The sequence below is a fragment of the Microtus oregoni genome, unplaced genomic scaffold (genome assembly GCF_018167655.1).
Source record: "Microtus oregoni isolate MIOR12 unplaced genomic scaffold, Mior012 000077F_ref0000221, whole genome shotgun sequence".
In the NCBI taxonomy this organism is placed as follows: Eukaryota; Metazoa; Chordata; class Mammalia; order Rodentia; family Cricetidae; genus Microtus; species Microtus oregoni.
This window is the reverse complement of record NW_024544029.1, coordinates 5,838,605-5,858,530: the sequence shown is the minus strand read 5'-3', so window position 1 is coordinate 5,858,530 and position 19,926 is coordinate 5,838,605. Positions and strand designations below refer to the sequence as shown.

Below are 19,926 nucleotides of genomic sequence, written 5' to 3'. Positions count from 1 at the left end.
GACCTCTTTACAGATGGTTGTGAGCCACCATGTGGTTGCTGGGAATTGAACTCAGGACCTTTGGAAGAGCAGGCAATGCTCTTAACCACTGAGCCATCTCTCCAGCCCTATTATTTTTAATCATGTATATGGGTGTATGCAAATATGCGTGTGCCCGGAAGTCAAATATCCCTGGGGCTGGAACCCTAGATGTTTGTGAGCCACCTGTGGGTCCTCTGGAAGAGCAGCAGTAGATGCTCTGAACCACTAAACTCCCCGGCCCCACTCTATTTCCTCTTCGTTGTGATAAAGTCTCTACTGTGTAGCTCAGGCTGGCCTCGAAATCATGTTTCAGCCAAGTGCTCAATTACAAGCACTAAAGCTGATACAGCACTTTCAACCTTCTTCACCATCACCATGTACATAAAGCCTCTAGAGATTTTTTTTTAAAGATTTTATTATGTATACAGTGTTCTGCCTGCATGTATGTCTGCAGGCCAGAAGAGGGCGCCAGATTCATTATAGATGGTTGTGAGCCACCACATGGTTGCTGGGAATTAGAACCTCTGTCATAGTAGCCAGTGCTTTAACCTCTTAGCCATCTCTCCGGCCCTCTCTAGAGATATTTTTATAACTTAAATGACCACCAAGCAGAAATCTATTCTGGAATATAATTACTCCTTGAGAAAAATCTGTATTAGGACTACTTTCTCCATGGGTTAAAACACAAAAGAGAAGAACATGGCATACCCATGGCTCTGTGGTGAGAACAGGTGTTCTAAGGGTGTCTTAGCTTCTCCAGACTCTCCTTTGGTTGTTACATTTATCTGCTGAGCAATGCTGTTGTGGCCATTTGTCTTAGAGCTTCTGCTGCTGTGCTCAAACACTAACTCACACAGGGCAGGAACCTGAAGGCAAGAGCTGACGCAGTGGCCATTAGGGGAGCTGCTTGTTGGCTTTGTCTTTATGGTTTGCTCACCTTGCTTTATCATGTCAAATATCCCTGGAGCTGGAGCCTGTCCTGGAACTCACTCCGTAGACCAGGCTGGCCTTGAGCTCAGAGATCCTCCTGCCTCTGTCTCCTGAGTGCTGGATTAAAGGTGTGCGCCACCACTGCCAGGCTTCACCCTGCTTTATTACAGCACCCAGGACCATCAGCTCAGGGATGACCCCACCCACAATGGGCTGTGTGTCCTCCCACCCCCCATTCATCAATCAAGTTAAGAAAATGCGCCATTAGGCTTGCCCACAGGCCAATACAGCTGGGACACTTTCGCAGCTAAGGTTCCCTTTTCCAAAATGACTAGATAATTATTGTGTCAAGCTGACATAAAAGTAGCCAGCACACCAATTAAACATGTCATTTAAAAAAAATATTTATTTATTATGTATACAATATTCTGTCTGTATGTATGCCTGCAGGCCAGAAGACGGCACCAGACCCCATTACAGATGGTTGTGAGCCACCATGTGGTTGCTGGGAATTGAACTCAGGAACTTTGGAAGAGCTGGTAATGCTCTTAACTACTGAGCCATCTTTCCAGCCCCTCACTTTTTTCTTAAGACATAAAGCTCAAAGATATAGCCATTTTGGCTAATTCTTCTTAGCATGCAGAGAAAGAAAATTTTGAAGTCCAAATTTTTCTTGAATTAGAAATAATTATTTTAGAAAACTTACTTTATGTATATGTATACACCCATACAGGTGACGGTGAAGCCCAAAGTAGGCATCAGATCCTCAGAACTGGAGTTATGGGCAGTTTTGAGCTGCCCTATATGGCTGGGTGCTAGAAACCAAACCCCTGCAAAAGCAGACTGTGCTCTTAACTGCTGAAACATCTCTCCAGCCCCTGGGGAGAAAATCTTACGGTGTATGTCTGTAAGCCCAGCACCGAGGAAGTTCAGGCAGCAGGTTGTCGGGTCTGAGGCCAGTCTCACAGACCCTGTCTCCAAACAAATAACCCCAAATTTAACCAGGGCATTGATGACAGTCACTAAAGAGACGAAGACAGTAGAGAAGAGCTGAAACACTTTAATTACAGAAGAGTAAACAATAGTATAAAACTGTTCAGCACACCTAGTGGTTGCTGCTCTCCATACCTCAGCTCATCCTTTCCACCCCTCCCTGCGTACCAGTGAGTAAAAAGCAGGGCATGAGTAGTTGTCCCTGTCACTATCGGATGGTAGGAAGGAGATGTAGCTAGAGGCCACAGTGGTCCTGGGTATCAGGTGAAACACTGCTTCCTGCTCCAGAAGAACTGTTCCCCAGGTCTGGAGCTGGATCTGGTGGCACCATTTATTTAGATGGACCAGGAACTTGCCTCAAGAGCCATGGGACAAGGACGCAGATGGTCTGGAGACAAACAGCGTAATTCAAGACGCAGCCAACGCTGGTTTGAGGTGGGTTCAGAAGTGACTAGGCTGTGCCTAGTGGTCCAGAATTGTGCCCCAAACCTGTCGATGAAACTCATCCACATGCACAATGCACAAACACACAAACACATACAAACACAGAGCAAATAACATTACTGAAAGGACCAGGGGCATTAAATACAAAACAGCAGAGTTTCTTTAAAACATGAAACTGTTTCTTTGATCCTCCTCAGTGCCTTGCAGTCCATCTAGTCGCAGGCCTGCAGATGTGAGGAGGTCCCAAAGAACGGGTTGCCAACAGCCTTACAAGTCCCATGCTCTTCAGCCCAGTGGCTGCCTCCCATGTGGCCATTCACACAGTTGGCACCATTGCTGGAGTTGCGACCAGAGAGGTTATTTGTGTGGCTGGTGTCTTCTTCTTCCTCTGAGCTGCTCTCTACGTCACTGCGATCATCCTTAGACACCTGAGCGGGGCAGGACCAAAGGCAGTAATTATGCTACTCTCCATAGACTCACAGGACCAATCTCAGAAAGGTCACTTTTGCATAGCTTTTGATCTAGCCTACATTCAGGTGACAGCTGATTCAAAATATTATCTAAATCATTGGGTGCCACTGTGAATACATTTTCCCTCTTCCACCACAAAGAACTGGAAGGCCAATACAAATGACCGCTGTCATGGTTTTACCTCTGATGACCGTGGGCACTGCATTTATCCACCCTGGTTATCCCGAGTTCCGCTTTACTCCCCATACTGACCCATGACACGTTTTCAGTAGTTCTGCTATTACTGGGCATCCCTAGGCACTGTAAAGTCAAGAATGGTGGAGAGACAGTGCTCTCGGAGAGCTTTCCTGATGCTGACTTTGCCTTTTACATGTGCTCTTTGTTTTGTTATTTTCAAATGAAAGGTTTAGATTATGGATGCATTTTCCAATTAGTCGCCCTGCACAATATTGGGCCATAAAAATAAAAGGAGAGGAGGGCTGGAGAGATGGCTCAGAGGTTAAGAGCACTGACTGCTCTTCCAGAGGTCCTGAGTTCAATTCCCAGCAACCACATGGTGGCTTACAGCCATCTATAATGAGACCTGGCGCCCCCTTCTGGCTTGCAGGCACAAGTGGAAGGAATGCTATACACATAATATAATAAATAAATAAATAAATAAATATTTTTTAAAAAAAGGAGAGGAAACCAGTGAAACCTGTGTGAGGATGATGACCCTTTAACACACAAGCAGCAATGTAGCGCTGTTTACGAAGCTCTGTGGTGAGGGACACAGTTCTAGCTGTTGTTACAAAGGAAGGACATTTGTTTAGATGAGTTCTGTGACTGCAGTAACTGCAGCTGCTGACTCTGAACTCTGATCAGGAGCTGTGATCACCTGATGTCTAGGGGATTTCCACCAGAGGGTAGAATGTCTCCAGACCTGAGGTGGAAAGGCTCAAAAGCAAAACACGTTAAAGACTAGACTTAGTCCTTGACTTTGGTAACTTCAGCTCCAGTCAACAACAGTCACATAGGTTAAGCTGGGCAAGTGAGCACATTCCGAGACAGATGGGACCAGGAAGGACAGCGGGAAGGAGACCAAGACAGATGGGACCAGGAAGGACAGCGGGAAGGAGGACCCATTCAGACAGGTACTTCTCTCAACACTAGAAGCACAGATGCACTTACATGCAAAGGATGAAACTGTGCAGATCCCAGCAGGCATAGAAAAGAGGGAGGAGCTGAAAGGAGAGCAGAAGGCACAGAGTCTGGGTCTAGTCCTCCCTGGGTAGGTCACCTAGTCAGGAAAGAAAGGCGGAGGAGAAGAGAGATGTCCAGGAGCTACAACAAGATGCATAGGCGCACCACACAAGTCCTGAAACCAATCACAGCCATCAGGAATAATGACGAGGTTACATCATCTGTGCAGTCTGGAACTAACATCTTTAGCAGAGCCTGACCCACTTGGAATTCTGCATAACTGACAGCGTTCTGGCTTGACAGTCTGTCTGCTTTAAAACTTGCAGATTTCAATTATGTCCTGTCATTAAATGGTGCCTCCTGGGGTTGGAGTTAGCTAGGTGTACTGTCCTAAAAGGCAGGGGTATCTTTCTTTGTGTTCTGTGCACTAAAAACCAAACAGTGAGCAAGGCAGATGTTTAGTTCCTAATATAAACCAATCTTGTGTATTGCAGCATGGTCACCTTAGAACAGCTAGTGAGCTACCTTACAGTTCCGAGACATCCCAAGCATTTGGCTTTCCAGTTTCTATCTGCAGTTCTCCATCGATAGCCATTCTTTTTTGTTTATTTTTGAGACAGGGTGTCAAGTATTCCAGTTTGGCCTCAAATTCACTATGTAGCAAAGAAAGATCGGAACTTCTAATTTTCCTACATCACCTCCCTAGCACTGGGATTGCTGGCATGCATATGGCACCAGGCCTGGTTTATGTGGTACTGGAACCAAAGCCAGGTCTTCACACAGCACGCTAGTGACTAAACTGCATCCCTAGCCTGACTGTGGGTTGCTCCTATAACTGCGGGTCTGCTGCAGAATACCCATGCTCCTACATGGTCTTACCTTTCCCCGGATCAAGGCTTTAAAAGCAATTCGTGCAATTAAGTAGGACCAGATGACATGCAGAACCTGTAGGATCAGGAGAAGGCCATTGAAGAGCCACCAGGAGGGGTAGGGCCCAATCATTTCCCAACTCTCAAAGAGGGTTGTGTTCAGAATCCTAGGAGGAAGAGACAACAGTCAGGCTCTAGAGGCCAGTTAGGCAGAGGGAAGCTGAGTCCTCTGGACAGTCTTCTGGGCTTCTTCTGCACACTTTACATTAGTGCAATAACAGGAATATTCTTTCATAGGGAATAAAATAAACACAGGAGCCTAATGTGTTTTTACCTTCTGAGATAAGAGGAAGAAATGGAATCTTAGGAAGTGATGGGGTAACTTACTATTAATCACTTCAAATATGCAGCTTCACAACACTGGGACAGCAATAGGCCTATAATCAAACCCTAGAATGGTTTAGATTCTTAGGGACAGAGAGCAATAAGTGATTGCTGAGACTAAGCCAATTTCCAGCACAGTCACTAGGTTTGTGGTCTAGGTAATGAGTATAGAAGAGAAGTGCGTGCACATGCCTGTGCCGGTCAGGAGGAGGAAGGGGGCATACAGCACGAGCAAAGCAAAAAAAGCCGGAATCCCTGTAGCCAGTGCCAAAGAGGGCAAAGGAGTGAGAGTGACTTAAGCACAGACCGAAGACTGCAGCAGAAATAGCAAGAGAAGCCAGGAGTAAATAACGCACACACCCTGACTCACTAGAAACACTACGTAAGGCAGCCAAGGTCCTGTAAGGGTCCACAAAGGGTCAGTCTAGGTCAAGGAAAAGGCAGGGCACTAGGGTTCTTAGTGCTTGACTGGCAAGAAGAGAACAGAAAAACTAAGCTAGCAAAAAGTTATCATTAGATACCTGCCACAGTTCACCACCTTGAGCACTTACCACAATGGATAGATTCCTAGACGTGTAACCATAAAGACTGCACTAAAGATCACAAAGAGGCTGTCACAGAGCCGCTGATATTTGGCATAATTGGCCAGCTTTGCAGCCTGGATAAAAGAAAAAAAATTGAGTAGGGGAAAAAGTCAGTTCTCACAGGTCAAGAAAGGGAGAGGAAAGATGAAGCAGCAAGTCGGGCTCTTACTTCCAGCAAGAAGTCTGAGGAATCATGGAGACACATGACCAGAGTTCCCACTCGAACCATGTTGTTGATGTAAGAGAAGGTGATAAGCCCAATGGTGGCCAAGTGATGCACAAACATGATCAGGAAGTCCTAGGAAGAAATGGCAGCAAAGGAGAGGCTGGACGAATGCCTGCCACCCAAAGCTCCCTTAGTTCAGCAGTTAACATCACTTTGGTTTCCAGCACCCATGTGAGGTAGCTCTCAAGTGCTTGGTAACTGTAGCGCCAAGGGATCCGACACCCTCTTCCGGCCTCTGTGAGCACCTGAACTCACACATGACACATAACCAAATTAACCCTAAAAGTCCCAGAGAACTGCTTATTAGCTAAACAGTTCATCTAATTGCAAAGACTTCTGGCTTTTGGGTTTAAGTTCTTTTTCCTTGGGTTCACACGTCAAATTAAAACTGAAAAAAACTTAAGTCTTATAAATAAAATAAGTAGTTATTATGTTATTTGCACATCACATATTATATATTATATAAGTTATATATATTTTATATCATATAAATAATTATTAGAATTGTGGTTTAATTGTGAAGTGTCCTCCCTGACAGGCTCATATTCTAGGTGACTTCTGCACAGCTGCTGAGCTACCTTGAGAGGCTGCAGAGCCTTAGGAATGGTGGGCCCCAGTTAGCAGCAGGTTAGGGGCTACCTTCTGAAGGCTACACCAGGCCAGCATCTCCTAGGGCACTTTCCCTGCTCCTGGTTGTCCCACCACTCCTCCTGTGGCTATGAACTGAGCTATTGCCACACCTTCCCTGCTAAGATGGCGGAAACTCTCAAACTGTGAGCCAAAACCAACATTTCATCTTTAGAGAGCTCCTGTCAGGGGCTATAGTCACAGTGAAACAAAAGTACCTGGAAGAATTAATTTTTGTTTTCTAAAATCAAGCCTTTTTCTGAATTGGACCTTGGTACCCTAAGTTCTGTTTAATTATGGGTAATTTGATAGAGAGGAACAGGAGAGCAAAGAAAGAAGGAACATGCTTATTAATCCACGGCCTTGCTGTTCTCCTCTCTGCCCTGAGCACCTTAAACAATGTCCATCATTAGTTAGGTCTCACTTCTGGAAACACCATGGAAAGCTAGTGACAGTTCTGTCACAGCCACTCTCATGAGGCAGAGTGCGTGGTGATGATGGTAGTGACCGACAGACAGCAGCCGAGGGGCTGACAACTTACCTTCCTTTTGACGTCTATAAACTGAGAGAACATAAGAGACCAGTAGAAAGCCAGCTCCATGATGTAATAGTAATAAAGCTCTCTTGAGAGCGGCTGGAAGAGAAAAGAGCAACCACAACAGCAGCTAGGCAGGTGCACCCATCTCAGCAGCACCCACACTCTTTCTTTCTTTTCCTCTTCACTGTTTCCCAAGATCTGCAACAGCTGAGACTGGATCAGTATAAGAAGTCGACCTTTTCCTTTGCATCCCTGTAAACTCATCTTGCTTCTCACTTCTAGAGTGAGGTAAGGTTAACACAGACACCACAATCTCATCAGTATCTGAAATTCTGGACAGAACTGCCTTAATCCAGGTCTTTCATTTCCCTGAGACTTTTAAGGTACAGACATAGATGTCCTTATGAGGATACTAATAGCTCCTGAGTCAGGAAGGAACTTAGCAACACCAGGGAACTGCTTTTCTTTCCAGGACAGTAGAAGACATGCATACACATAACCTGGACAAAAGCTCACTAAAGTATTTCTGCTCTAGACCCCAGATATAGAGACCTGGATATAAGACCCACGGTATCAGGGAACCACACCTTGGCTACCTAACCTGGACTGACAATGTACTCTCACCACCTTACCTTACACACATACAAGGTCTTAGAATTTACCTGATATGGATAATTCTGCCAGCACTGTCGGGTGTCCCAGAACCAAGGCGTCTAAGAAAAAAACAGAGAATACAGGTTGGCTCTAGTCTCCCCGCCCCACAACTGTTACAAGATCTATCCTATACAGATCTTTTATCTAAGCTAGAGGTACAAGAATGAGAAGAGCTAGGTGTGGTGGTCCAGTGATCCCAGCACTTGGGAAGCTGGTACACCAATATCAAGTCTGAACCAAAAAGCAAGTTAGCAGCCAGCCAGGGTTACCTAGCAAGGCATTGTCTCAAAAACAACAACAACAACAAAAACAAAAACCACCAAAGCAAACTATCACAACAAATGAGGCAGAAAAGAAAAAAAATATCTCTGGTTTTTATTATTTTTTAATTGATTTTTTTTCAACGCAGGGTTTTTCTTTTTTTTTTTAAGATTTATTTATTTATTATGTGTACAGCATTCCTTCCATGTGTGCCCGCAGGCCAGAAGGGGGCGCCAGGTCTCATTATAGATGGTTGTGAGCCACCATGTGGTTGCTGGGAATTGAACTCAGGTCCTCTGGAAGAGCACTCAGTGCTCTTAACCACTGAGCCATTCCTACATTCCAACACAAGGTTTTTCTGTGTAGCTTTGGAACCTGTTGTGGAACTAGTTCTTTTTTTTTTTTTTTTTTTTTTTTTTTGGTTTTTTTCGAGACAGGGTTTCTCTGTGGTTTTGGAGCCTGTCCTGGAACTAGCTCTTGTAGACCAGGCTGGTCTCGAACTCACAAGATCCGCCTGCCTCTGCCTCCCGAGTGCTGGGATTAAACGCCTGCGCCACCACCGCCTGGCCCTGGAACTAGTTCTTATAGACCAGGCTGATCTGGAACTCATAGAGATCTGCCGGCCTCTGCCTGGCTCCTGTTTTTGAGACTCAGATTGGCCTTGAACTCACAAAAACCAACCCTCCTGCCTTGGCCTCCCAAGTTTTAGATTTTGAGCTGGAGATTAGTCTAGGCTACACAATGAGTTCTGGACCAGCTTGAACTACATAGTGAGGCCTTTTGTCAACAAACCAAAGACTGGCTGGGTCTGGGGGTATATACAAAGGCACTGGAGATCCCAAGTCAGACCTTCATGGTTTCATGGGGAGCACCTGACCAACTCAGTTATCTTCCTAGTCCAAAATTTAAAAAAGACTCAATATTATTTATTTAAATGATGGGAACACTTTTGAGTTTGTGCATGTGGATGGGTACCCAGAAGCCAGAAAAGGACGTCAAATCCCCTGGAGCCGGGGTTACAGGTGATTGTGCGTCACCCAATGTGGGTGGCTAGGAATTTCGGAATTCAGATCTACAAGAACAGCATGCATCTTAACCTATGTGCCACTTCTCAATCTGAATCCTTGAATTTTTGTGTGTATTGGTCTGTGTACAGAGTGCAGTTGCCTGAAGAGGCCAGAGGTGTCAGGTTCCCTGGAGGTGGAGTTACAGGTGGTCCTCTGCAAGAGCAGTATGTGTTCTCTTTCATTGTATTTTATTTTATGTGTATGGGTGCACTTCTGTCTACCACATGCATGCTGTGTCCACAGAGGCTAGAAGAGGGTTACAGATAGATGGTTGTGAGCTACCATGTGGTTGCTGGGAATTGAACTCTTGAAGAGCAATCAGTGCTCTTAACCTCTGAGCCGTCTCTCCTGCCCCACTTTTTGCACATCTCATCCCTTTAACATTTATTCATGAGTATGTATCTGCCACACGTGTCAGCACCCAGAGGCTAGAAATGGGTGTTGATTCCCCTACGCTGGATTCACAGCAGCTGTGAGGCAAATGACACAGCTGCTGGGCACCGAAAAAGAAGCAGTCCTTCTTAACCACTGACCATCACTCCAGTTCCTTGTTCTTTCTTTCCTTCTGTCTTTCTTTTAAATATTTTTCCCTTTTCTTTGTTCTTCCTTTTAAAATTTTACATTTACACACGCCTTTAATTCCAGCAGAGGCAGGTGGATCTCTGTGAGTGAGGCCAGCTTGGTCTACAAGAGCTAGTTCCAGGATAGGCTCCAAAGCTACAGAGAAACCCTGTCTCGAAAAAAAAAAAAAAACACAAAAAATTAAAATATATAAACCAGGAAGTGGTGGCACACACCTTTAACCCTTTAATCCTAGCACTCGAGAGGCAGAGTAGGGTGGATCTCTGTGAGTTTGAGGTCAGCCTGGTCTACAGAGTTCCAGGACAGCAAAGGCTACACAGAGAACCCTGTCTCAAAAAAAAAAAAAAATCCAGGCACGATAGTATCTTGCCTCTAAATCCAGTACTTGAGAGACTGAGGCAGGAGGATTGTCATGAGTTCAAGGCAAGCCTGGAGTTCATAATGAGAGCTGCTTCTTCTTCTTTTTGTTTGTTTTTCAAGACAGGGTTTCCATACCACTCTTGATGGACAGCTTGTCTTAAAACAAAAACAACATTTTGGGAGCAAAGGCCAGAACTCAGTTGATAAAGCGCTTCCTATCCAAGCCTGAGAACCTGTTAGAATCCTCAGCTACCACATAAAACACCAGAACTGTGCAACACCAGCAGTGCGCAAGGGCAGGCGAGGGCAGGGAAAGTCAGGTGAGCCATGGGCTTAGTGAGAGAGAGAGCCTGTCTCAAAAATTAAGGTGAGGCAGGCGTGATAGTACAAGCTTTTAATCCTAGAACTTTGGAGGGAGAAGCAGTTCCAGGTCAGCCTAATCTAACTTGCAAGTTCCAGAGCCAGCCAGGGCTACATAGGAGAGCAAATTTCAAAACAAAACAAATAAATAATTATCAATTCCATTTCCTCTTGGAAGAACAAGAATTTAAGGAAGGGCTCTGCAAATCACTAAGTATGGCTTTGACTTAATTACTAACATTATTTAGAGGAAATAGTAGGCCTTGAGGTTAGTGACGTCAAACCCAAGGTAGACGATAGTCTGTTAGTATATATCCTGCATATAATCTACATATAAACTGGATATACACTGAGGCTATGCATCACAACAGAAACATAAGCAACTGAAAGTATTTAATGTTTACTTCTAGAAACCAAGGCATCTAGACATATTTAGAGCACAAAAAGAAGACAAAAAAATTTAGACTCACCAACCAGAGAAATCTAATTCCATAGCAGAATATACATAAATAAAAAGTTAGTCTCCACCTGGGTGAGCAAAGAGGACAGGTTAGATAAATGAATCTAAACAAGGGAAATCATGATAACAACATTGGGACAAAACTGATCTCTAAAAATCCAGACTCAGCTTGGAGCGCCTGTTAAAATAGATTCCCACAGAAATACACTGGCTTGATTTTCCTTTCCTATTAGATTCCCTCATGAGACCTGATTTTTAAATTGCATGACAGTGACTAACATCTATCTCTAGAGAATTAAAAACTATGTGATTCTGCTGGGCGTGGTGCTTAAACCCCAACATCCCAGCACTTGAGAGGCAGAGGCAGGTGGAACTCTGTGAGGCCAGCTTGGTCTACAGATCGAGTTCCAGGACAGCCAGGGCTACACAGAGAAAGCCTGTCTTGAAAAGCAAAACAACCTGCACTTGTATAGGTAGGTATGTACCCTCCTGCTCCTTTGATAGAAACAGTACCAGCTCACTCTATATTTACATTTTTGTGGGAATTTTTCCTTTTCTGAGAAACTGTACTTGAAATCAGAGTTCTTTTGGTTTTCAACGCAGAGATCCTCCTGCCTCTGCCTTGCAAGTGCTGGGATTAAAGGTGTGTGCCACCATCGCCCTGTACAAGTGCAATTATTGGAACTAACTCCCAATCCTTTTTTTTTTTTTTTTCGAGACAAGGTTTCTCTGTAGCTTTGGTGCCTGTTCTGGAACTAGCTCTTGTAGACCAGGCTGGCCTCGAACTCACAAAGATCTGCCTGCTTCTGCCTCCCGAGTGCTGGGTTAAAGGGGTGCACCACAACTGCGTGGCTCCCAATCTATTTTTTTTTTATTTTTATTTTTTTTAAATATTTATTTATTTATTATGTATACAATATATGCCTGCAGGCCAGAAGAGGGCACCAGACCTCATTACAGATGGTTGTGAGCCACCATGTGGTTGCTGGGAATTGAACTCAGGACCTTTGGAATAGCAAGCAATGCTCTTAACCACTGAGCCATCTCTCCAGCCCCCAATCTATTTTTTAAAAAGATTTGTTGTAGCCGGGCGGTGGTGGCGCACGCCTTTAATTCCAGCACTTGGGAGGCAGAGGCAGGCGGATCTTTGTGAGTTCGAGACCAGCCTGGTCTACAAGAGCTAGTTCCAGGACAGGCTCCAAAACCACAGAGAAACCCTATCTCAAAAAACCAAGAAAAAAAAAAAAGATTTGTTGTTTATTTATTTGCTTTTGTTTTTCAAGAAATAAGGTTTTCTTTGTAGCCTGGCTGTCCTAGAACTCAAGAGATCCATCCACCTGCCTCTGTCTCCTGAGTGCTGGGATTATTTCAGTTTTTAAAGTGTGTGTGTGTGTACACGTGCATGTGCACATGAGTGTTTCTACATCTGAGAACAGGTACCCAGAGGCCAGAGGATTCAGATGTCCTGGGTCTGGAGTTACAGAGGGTTGAGCTCCCTCATGTGGGTGCTGGGGAACAAGTTTGGGTCCTCTGGAGGAATATCATGGATATCATGTGCTATTGAGCCATCTCTCCAGCCCATTTTTTTCCTTTGAAGATAAGTAGACAGGGTCTCACTTTTTACCCACCACTTGCCCTTAAACTTGGACAGGCTGACCTTGAACTAGGAGTGTTGGGGGATGAAAAGTGTCTGTGTCAACATGCTTATCTCAATCTATTTGAAAAGAAGGAACAAAAAGGAATTGTCCTGTCTTAGTGGAAAGTGTGACCTGGGGAACAAATGTGACCAGTTTCCCAGTTCTCTTTTTTCCTATTTTTCCTACTTCTATGAGGGTTTTGCTGTTTACTTACTTAGCAGAGCTGGCTGAGAAGCACAGGACATAAATTCTATTTCCATTTCCCCTTGGCTTTTTAAAATCTTATCTTTGGCATTAGAGTCTGTTTTATTATCCTAATAATGAACGAATTTCTGCCCCCCAAAAGTCCAGCTGTACCCCCACCCTTCTCATTATCTACCCCCTTGCACACATACATGCTTTCACAGAATTTAGTCAGCGTTGGAGGCTTGTCCTGATTCCTCCGATGGCGAAACCAGCACTGGATTTTTCGGACATCCCAGTCCAGTTGCTTTGATAGGCCCTCCAGCCTCTTCTCATCAGGGTACTGTAGACATGTGACCAGAGTTAGAGCACTCCTTTCTGCACAAAACTCCCAATTTACTAGTTGAGTGGCAAAGAGGTGTCAACCACAGTGACTCAAGTGGTATTTATCTTTTCCAGATTTCATCCCCAAATCTTTTTTGTTTTGTTTTTCAAGGCAGGGTTTCTCTGTATAGTAGTTTTGAAGCCTGTCTTGGAACTCAGCTCTGTAGACCAGGCTGGCCTCGAACTCAGAGATCTGTCAGCTTTTGCCTCCCAAGTGCTGGGATTAAAGGCGTACACCACCACCACCCGGCCCCAAATCATTTTTAAATAAACTCACATTATTCTAATTAACTTACAAATAAAAACATCACACAGCTAGTTTAAGGAAGCTGAGATTTGTCCAGTGTCAAACTCCATACATCTTGATAAGCTTGCAATGGCAATTCTATTTTTCTTCCCCCACCCAACAGGGTTTCTCTTTGTAGTTTTGGAGTCTGTCCTGAAACTCGCTCTGTAGATCAGGCTGGCCCTGAATTCAGGGCACTTGGGAGGCCACGGCAGGTGGATCTCTTGAGTTCGAGGCCAGCCTGGTCTACAAGAGCTAGCTCTAGGACAGGCTCCAAAAGCTACAGAGAAACCCTGTCTCAAAAAACAAAAACAAAACAAACAAACAAAACAAATTAACAAACAAAACAAAAAAAATGAGGCTGGAGAGATGGCTCAGTGGTTAAGAGCACTTATTGCTCTTGCAGAGGACCCAAGTTCAATTCCCAACACCCACATGGTAGTTCACAACCACCTGTAACTCAAGTTCCAGAAGATTCAAAATATGTGTGTATACGTCTGTCTTCATACACATACATATATAAAACATATATATGTTAATACACAAACAAAAATCACAAAGGCCACTAGAACTACCCTCATCTTGAATAGAAGTTGGTGCAAGAAAAGGGAAAATAAGACAGGATTTGAGTTTAGAGTGGAAGAATTCAGGTAGAGGTAGATGCTAAGGAGAAAATTAAGAGGTGTGTGAAATACAGGAGTTCCGGCTAGAGAGGCTAAGGCTCTCCACCAAGCAGATCACCTAAACCTGAAGAACCATTTCCTTTTCTTGCATGCTCTATTCCCATCTACAGAGCAACCTTCATGCGACTTCTGACTCTTGTTCTCTGCTTACTTACCTTAGTAATAGATATGAACACCTTCTCAAGGGTGTCATTGGATTCAACACGATAGAGAACACTATCTTCAATGCCAACATGGAGTGCACAGGGTTTGGCAATAAACCTGTAACAGAAAAAAATTCAACTCTAACTATGATTTGCTATGTCATGATCAGGGAGGGACTAATGTGAGAAAAAAATGAAAGCACAAGACTAGGAACTAGAAATTTGTTATTTGGTGATGGAGGTGGGTCTTGTATCTTATCTGTTGCTTTCATTGGTTAACTAATAAAGAAAACTGCTTGGCCTGATAGGACAGAAAATTAGGTAGGCGGAGTAAACAGAACAAAATGCTGGGAGAAGGGCTGGAGCGATGGCTCAGTGGGTAAGAGCACACACTGCTCTTCTAGAGGATCTGAGTTGACTCCCAACACTTCCATCAAGTGGGGGAGGCGGGAGTGAGTAGACCCCACACCCTCTTCTGGCATCTACCACACCTGCACTGGCAGCACACGCACCATGTGATTAGCAAAAATAAAGTGTTGAAATTATTTCCAAAAAAAAAAAAATGCTGGGAGAAAGAAGCCAAGTCAGGCAGTCACCATGATTCTCCCACTCCAGACAGACGCAGGTTAAGATCTTTCCTGGTAAGCCACCTTGTGGTGTTACACAGATTATTAAAACTAGGTTAGATCAATATGTAAGAGCTAGCCAATAAGAGGCTTGGACTAATGGGCCAGGCAGTGTTTAAAAAAAAATACAGTTTTTGTTTAATTATTTTGGGTGTAAAGCTAGCAGGGTGGCAGGACACAGCCCGCCACAGCTCCCCACAACAATTTGGTTTCATAATCTGTCACTGACACACTTGAAAAGGCTCATTTTAAAATGGTAGACTGGACCCTGCATGGTGGGGCAAATGTTTAATCTCAGCACAGGCAAAATCAGGTGCCAACCACAGCTACAAAGAGAAACACTGTCTCCAAAAATAACAAAAAACCAAACAACAAAAAACAAAACATAGCTGAACAGTGGTGGTGCAGGCCTTTAACCCCAGTGTTCTGGAAGAAAGAGGCAGGCAGATCTATGAGTTCCAGAACATTCGGGGCTATACAGAGAAATCCTATCTTGAAAAATTACAAGAAACAAAACAAAGAGTTTAGATTGCCAAGTGTGGTAGTGCACTAAGTGGCTCACACCTTTAATTCCAGCACTGGGGAAGCAATCAGATCTCCAATTCCAGGCCAGCAATAGTTATAAAGTAAGATCCTGTCCCCTAGACACAAATACTACTACTACTACTTATTATTATAATGACAATGTATGTAAAATACTCTGTAACAAGTGAAGTGTTAATAAGATAATTTTCCTCACATCAGGAAAAAAAGCCAGGTGTGGTGGCACATACATGTGGTCCCATACTTGGGAGGCTAAGGCAGGAAGATTGAACACTTGAGGCCAGCTCACAGTACAGAAAAAACCCCACCTCAATTTAGTTCTTGTGTCAGGGTAGTTTTCTTGATCTTTTATAGCTAGTCCCCTTAACCACTGGGCCGTCTCTCCAGTTCCCAGGTCATTTTGTTCTGTAGCTGGGGACTGAATAGTCCTCAAATGTTTTCAAGTGACATCCTGGGCAAGATGTTTTTTCTTTCCAGATTTATTAAGTGTGTGAATGCTTTAACTGCATGTATGTATGTGTACCATGGTGTGCCAGGTGCCTTCAGAGGTTAGAAGATCTAGTCTGATTCCCTGATACTGGAGTTATGGATAGCTGTAGGCCACCATGGGGGTGCTAGAAACCAAACCTAGGTTCCTCTTAAGTACTAAGCTATCTCTCTAGTACCCTGGTCCCCACTTTAGTTGTCAAAGAAGACAGAATGAAGACTGTATTGTTCCTCCCTTTTCTATTTGGTGTGTGTGTGTGATCATGTGCATAGGTGTGCACACTTTCAGAAGTCAAAAGACAACCTCAGGTATCAGTCGGTCTTCTCCTTCTACTTGCTAGAGACAGTCCCCTTGGTTGTCTACTACTGTGGATGCACACAGCAGGCCTGTGAGCTACTACACCCCACTGCAGGAACACTGGGATTGCAGAAGTGCTTGCACTGTCCAGCTTTATATGGATTCTGCGATGACAACAAACACCTCAAGACATGTCCTTTACCCACCAATTTATCTCCTTGGCTCAGAATCAAGTCCCCAGTTCAGCATTTATTACCTTTGAGGATTGAGAATAAGAAACTATTACTGGGGCTAGAGAGAACAGTTAAGGGAACTGGCTGCTCTTCCAGATGACCCAGGTTCCATTCCCAGAACCCACATGGCAGCTCACTACTGTCTGTAACTACAGCTCCAGGGGATTTGATGCCCTCATACAGACATACGTATAGGCAAAATACCAGTACACATAAAATAAAATCACTAAAAAAAATTTACTATTTTCTTCTGTAAAGGAACCCCAGGCAAACACTTCAGAGCACAGACTTAGCCACAGCTATAATCTACTTTCTCTACCTAGGTGGGAAGTCACTCCCATTTCCATGGCTAGTGCTATACTACAATTTGCTAATATTTTAAACACCATCTTATGTTCAAAGTCCTTGTTAACACAAATAATAGACAACATTTTTATTTACTAAGGTTCTCCATGGCCTCTACATCAGCTCCTGCCTCTGGACTCCTGCCCTGACTTTCCTCAGTGATGGTCTGCGAAATAGAAATGGAACCTGAAGTAAATCCTTTCCTCCCCAAATTGCTATTGGTGACCAGAGTGATCTGGGGGAAAGTAACTCGGGCCCATGGAAACAGTGGCATGGTCCGGGCCAAATTCCGAAGCAACCTTCCTGCAAAAGCCATTGGACACAGAATCCGTGTGATGCTGTACCCATCCCGGATTTAAACCAATGAAAAGTAAATAAATAAAAGTGGATTTGTGCTCTTGTAAAAAAACAAAAAAACAAAAACAAAAAAAAACCAAATTGCTATTGGTGATAGTGTTTTATCACAGCAATAGGAACCCTAACAATGACATTCAGTGACCATCAGGTGACTGGCTGGTCTAGACTGTCTTGCTCTACTTGATCTCAGTTTGCATCTGGGGTTGAGCAGCATTCAAAAGGATATTCAAGGCAGTCATTTTGTTGTTGAATCCAGGCCATATCAGAAACTGAATTGTACGAAGGTCCAAAAGCAGAGAACATCAAAGAATGGTTACTTTATTATTTACTTTTTTTCTTTTTCCTGAAACAAGGTTGCTTTGTGTAACAGTCCTAGCTGTCCTGGACCTTGCTTTGTAGACCAAGCTGGCCTCAAACTTGCAGAGATCTGCTTGCTTCTGCCTCCAAAGTGCTGTGATTAAAGGCGTGTGCCACCACTCCTGGGCTATTTTGAAGTATCTGTTAGTTGGACAGTGGTGGTGTACCCCTTTAATCCAGCACTCCAGAGGCAGAGGCAGGAGGATCTGTGAGTTTGAGAACAGCCTGGTCTACAGACCAAGTTCCAGGACAGTCAGGGCTATACTGAAAAAATTTGTCTCAAAAAAAAAAAAAAACAAAAGAAAAAGCAGAAGCCAGATGTGTCAGATGCCCCTGGAACTGGAGTTACAAGAGTTTGTGAGTTGACCCACACAGACACTGGGTACCCAACTGGTTCCTCTAGAAGAGCAGTTAATACTCTAAGTGCTCAGCCACCTCTCCATCCCAACACAGCCTTTGTGGTTGCTGTTTTTGTGGAAGAAGTCTCCCTGGCTGGCCTGAAATTATGTAGACCAGGCTGGCCTCAAAACCTCAGAGATCCACCTGCCTCTGCCTCCCAAGTGTTGGTATTAAAGTCATTTATCCCCACCCCACAATCAGCTCAAAGGGCTTTTAAATTTTTTTTTTTAAATTTACTTGGTGTGCATGTTTCCCCCCCCTTCATGTGTGTGTGTGTTGTGAGGGTAAATACCTGTGCTAGGTTACACATATGAAGGTCAGAAGACAACGTGTGGGAATAGGTTTTTTTTTTTCTATGTTGTAGGTTCTGGGAATTGACTTGGGTTGTCAAGCTTGGCAGCAAGTGCCCTTTCCCTGTGAGTCACCTCTAGAGATTTTAAAGATGAGATGCATGCCTTGTTTCGTACCCGACAGTAAACATCCATTAGAAATAGCCTTTAGTAAATTGGGATATAGTTCAGTTGGTGAAATAATGTGCTTAAGTAGCAAATCCGGGGCTCGATCCTCAGAACTCCCTGTAATCCCAGTACATGGGACAGAGAGACAGAAGAATCAGGGGTTCAGTGTTCATCCTCAGTTATCTAGTAGGTTTGAGGACAGTGTGGGCTTACATGAGACTTGGCTGTAAGTGCCTGCAGTCTCATGAAGAACCTGTGTTCCAGGAACAGCTGTTGTCATTTTCACTAGAAACAGATCTCTGTCTTGGTGTCCACTAATAAACTCAGCAGTGCCAAGCAAGAAGACTGTACCTTATTTACAGGTAAAGCTAACATTTTCATCACTATTGTTATCTGACCTTGGAATGGACTCAATATCCTAGAGCTAGCAGAGATCATTTCTTGTCTTCATTAGTTCAGAGTTCAATGAAAAATTGTGAGGCCAGCCTGATTTACATAACAAGTTCCAGGCCAACCAGGACTACAAAGTGAGACCTTATCTTTAAGGGGGTGGGGGTGAGAGGAAGAGAATGAAGGAAGAAAGAAAAAGTAAATTATCTCCCCATTCACAAATTTAATCATTAAGTGTGTGCCTTGCAAATGTGAAGATCCTCTGACCTACATTAAAGGTGAAAAAAGCCAGGTACCGTGGTGGTGCATACTTGTAATCCCAGCACTGGGGAGGTGGAGACAGTCAGATCTCTAGGGCTTTCTGGCCGGCCAGCCTAGCCTACTGGCCAATTTCCAAGTCAGTGAAACCCTCTACCAAAAAACAGGAAGAATGGAACCCCAGGAACAATACCTGAGATTGTCCTCTGGTGCACTCATGCATGCGTGTGTGCATGCATGTGTGTGTGTGTATGGACACACACACAAAATCATTCCCAAATGCTTACCTTATTGTCTATTTGGTTGAGGTAACGTAATTAACATAGTGATCCCAAGTTCCCCTGGCCACATAGACCATCCTGAGAGCCAAGATACATGTCTCAGTGTATTAGCCTATTTGTACGACTTGCCACAGAACATTGATTAAGAAGCACGGTCTAGACTGAATGCCTGTGAACAGTTCACATCCACCATTGATGGTGGCGCAAATCACAAGCTCAAGAGAACTGTTAATATTGAAGAGCAAAGCAGCAGGTGGTTTCGTACTGCCTAACAAGGGAACAGAGAAAAGGCAGAATGAAATTACTTCACAGCGCAGGTAAGTCACCTTCAGACTGACCCACTAAACTTACATCTTGAAGTAGTGGGAAGAATAGCTTTCAGGCCAGGCATGATGGCTCATCGCTGTAATCCTAGCACTCAGGAGACCAAGAGAACTGCTCTTAATTTTAGGCCAGCGAGAGCTGCACATCAAGATCCTCACTCAACCGCCTCACCCCCACTTAGTAATTTTCAGGCTGAGGAGATAACTCAGCAGGTAGAGCACTAGCTGTCCCCAGAACCTAAA

At 44.1% G+C, this 19,926-nt stretch overlaps 1 protein-coding gene across 1 annotated transcript in view; it reads right to left on the bottom strand.

Annotated features, from left to right (window-relative positions):
* Window positions 1-1,991: 1,991 nt before the first annotated feature.
* Cers5 (ceramide synthase 5) overlaps window positions 1,992-19,926 on the bottom strand; it is a 30,290-nt gene continuing 12,355 nt past the window's right edge. Inside the window, 11 exon segments of the mRNA XM_041642752.1 lie at window positions 1,992-2,816; window positions 4,030-4,125; window positions 4,127-4,138; window positions 4,921-5,077; window positions 5,846-5,952; window positions 6,048-6,176; window positions 7,273-7,365; window positions 7,932-7,982; window positions 11,024-11,081; window positions 13,046-13,176; window positions 14,342-14,447. Of these exon segments, the coding sequence (XP_041498686.1) occupies window positions 2,601-2,816; window positions 4,030-4,125; window positions 4,127-4,138; window positions 4,921-5,077; window positions 5,846-5,952; window positions 6,048-6,176; window positions 7,273-7,365; window positions 7,932-7,982; window positions 11,024-11,081; window positions 13,046-13,176; window positions 14,342-14,447 (1,156 nt within the window). The 3' untranslated portion in view covers window positions 1,992-2,600.